The sequence below is a fragment of the Bidens hawaiensis genome, unplaced genomic scaffold, assembly GCF_021521415.1.
Source record: "Bidens hawaiensis isolate Kalapana, Puna unplaced genomic scaffold, B.hawaiensis_p1.1 tig00005680_1, whole genome shotgun sequence".
NCBI classification, from domain to species: domain Eukaryota; kingdom Viridiplantae; phylum Streptophyta; class Magnoliopsida; order Asterales; family Asteraceae; genus Bidens; species Bidens hawaiensis.
In genome coordinates, this window is record NW_027491370.1 from 1,345,059 (window position 1) to 1,347,284 (window position 2,226).

At 33.6% G+C, this 2,226-nt stretch overlaps 1 protein-coding gene across 1 annotated transcript; it reads right to left on the reverse strand.

The window, feature by feature from the left end:
* Window positions 1-477: 477 nt before the first annotated feature.
* LOC143630496 (putative histone H2AXb) lies at window positions 478-1,397 on the reverse strand. The gene is made up of 2 exons (XM_077099487.1): window positions 1,152-1,397; window positions 478-754 (listed from the first exon to the last, which is right to left on the reverse strand). The coding sequence occupies exons 1-2, from the start codon at window positions 1,347-1,349 to the stop codon at window positions 533-535; spliced, it is 420 nt and encodes a 139-aa protein (XP_076955602.1). The 5' UTR covers window positions 1,350-1,397; the 3' UTR covers window positions 478-532.
* Window positions 1,398-2,226: the final 829 nt, after the last annotated feature.

Consider the following 2,226-nt stretch of genomic DNA (forward strand, 5'->3'; position numbering starts at 1 on the left):
GTTTTTCTTTCTAATCCGCCATTACCAATGATTGATACAACATTTTCTTTTCTTTTTTTAACTCTCCTTTTTCCTTTTTTTTGTTGTGAATACGCTAATTTGAAAAAAAATCCAAAATTACCCAACAATATTTCATTCATTAAATAGCAAGAACAAAATATCCTACTCAAGAAAAAGACAATGCAAAATGAACATCAAAACAATCTCAATAACGCCTCAATTAAGTTCAAGCTCATAATACAGAAATTTCACACGATTTTTCGAAAAACACTTGTCAGATTAGCAATGACAAACAAACCAAAATTTGTAGAATTGGCATCCATACCCAACATTCAGAATCAAATCATGAACAAAAATATCATAACAGAACTAGTTTATAGCCAAAATTTGATCATATTCCAATATTCTGATCAGACATAACCATCATAACAACTTCAAATGCCAAACAAAGTATTAAACCCACCCACCATTTTTACAATAGATTGTAAGCAAATGTAACCGAAACATAGTCCATCAAACCACAAACTCGCGTCTAGAACTCTTGTGAAGCAGAACCAATATCCCCTTTCCCCTTGCTAGCCTTTTGTGGGAGTAAGGTCTGATGAATGTTGGGTAAAACACCACCGTTTGCAATTGTAACGGATCCCAACAACCTGCTGAGTTCTTCATCATTCCTCACTGCCAGTTGTATATGTCTTGGAACAATTCGGGTTTTCTTGTTATCCCGAGCAGCATTTCCCGCCAGCTCCAAAACCTAATTCCAATACATCAACACAATATTATAAGATTTAACCAGGTTTACAGTCACAAAATCAACAAAGTATGACCAAGTTTCAAATGTAGAGTCTCAAAATCAAAAAAAGAAAACTGTGAATCAATTTTAAACACACAATCACACAAACAATTAAATCAAATCAAATTAATTTTCAAACTCGCAATCACAAAATAAATAAATAAATTTTTATACTCACCATCTCAAAAAAAAACAAAATCGAATAAACCACAACCAAGCCGATTAAACTAAACTCATAATAAGAAAATCAACAAATCGAATAAACTAAATTCATAATCAACAATATATACAAACCAAATAAACTAAATCGACACCCAGGCAATGAAATGCAAAAGCAAATAAGGAATGAAAAGCAAACCTCGGCGGCGAGATATTCAAGAACAGCAGAGAGGTAAACCGGGGCTCCGGCGCCGACACGCTCGGCGTACTTTCCGGCTTTCAAGAACCGGGCAATCCTGCCGACGGGAAACTGAAGACCGGCTTTGGAAGATCGGGAGACGGATTTGGTGGCCTTTGATTTCCCCCTGCCTCCTTTCTTCGAATCGGAATCTGCCATTTGGTTCGAATGGAATGAAATGGATCTGATGATGATGATAAACCCTAGTTTGTTTGATATGAGAGTTATGATATGAATATGATGGGTGTAGTGTGTAAGAAAATACGAATATTTATAGTCAAAAGCCTTTGGTTTTTAGTGGTGGAATACACTACCTGGATCGCCAACGTGGCATCATTGTTTTATTATTATTATTATTATTTTTTTTTTTGTTTCCCTCTGGTTTATCTTTTTGGCGGGAGATTAATGGCTTTGTGTTTAGAATTTTTTAGGTTTTTTTAATTTTTTTGGGTTTTTCAATAGCCATTTTCCAGGGTTTTTCTAAAAAACTATTGAATATGCCTTGTGAGGAGAGGGGTCTTTCAGAAAACTCCAATAATTTTGTCTTATTAGATTTTTTTTTTGATTATTTTTTATGCTTTTTCCTTTTTCTTTCTATGATTTATGTTTTAATTTTGTTTTTTTACCTTTTTTTTATTATTTTTATATAATAATTTTGTTTAAAAAGATGTGTTTTTATAACAGAATTTTTTATCAAAACAATAAACATGTATATACACCAAACCAAAACATTATTATATACAAAACATTTAATTTGTACAAAATATATACAAACTATAAAAACGGCGTGTCGTCGATGTCGAGGGTCGTAAACGTCGCATCGTGATCATCAATGTGGTCGTCGGATCTGCGTATGAAGCCTGATCCCTAACTGTGGCGATCCGACGTATGAAGCCTGATCCCTAACTGTGGCCGCCCCGTCCGCGTCTAATTCCCTACGTGCTCGCCTCGTGGTCAAAAACATTTAATAATAAAAACAATAATAATGATATGAATAAATAATAATAATAATACGTAATAATAATAAATAATTACA

Bases quoted from the DNA above. Each gene is read 5' to 3' on its own strand.
- LOC143630496 (XM_077099487.1), bottom strand. From the start codon at position 1,349: ATGGCAGATTCCGATTCGAAGAAAGGAGGCAGGGGGAAATCAAAGGCC. The intron at 755-1,151 runs GTTTGCTTTTCA...TATTGGAATTAG, and splicing joins TTGAATATCTCGCCGCCGAG to GTTTTGGAGCTGGCGGGAAA.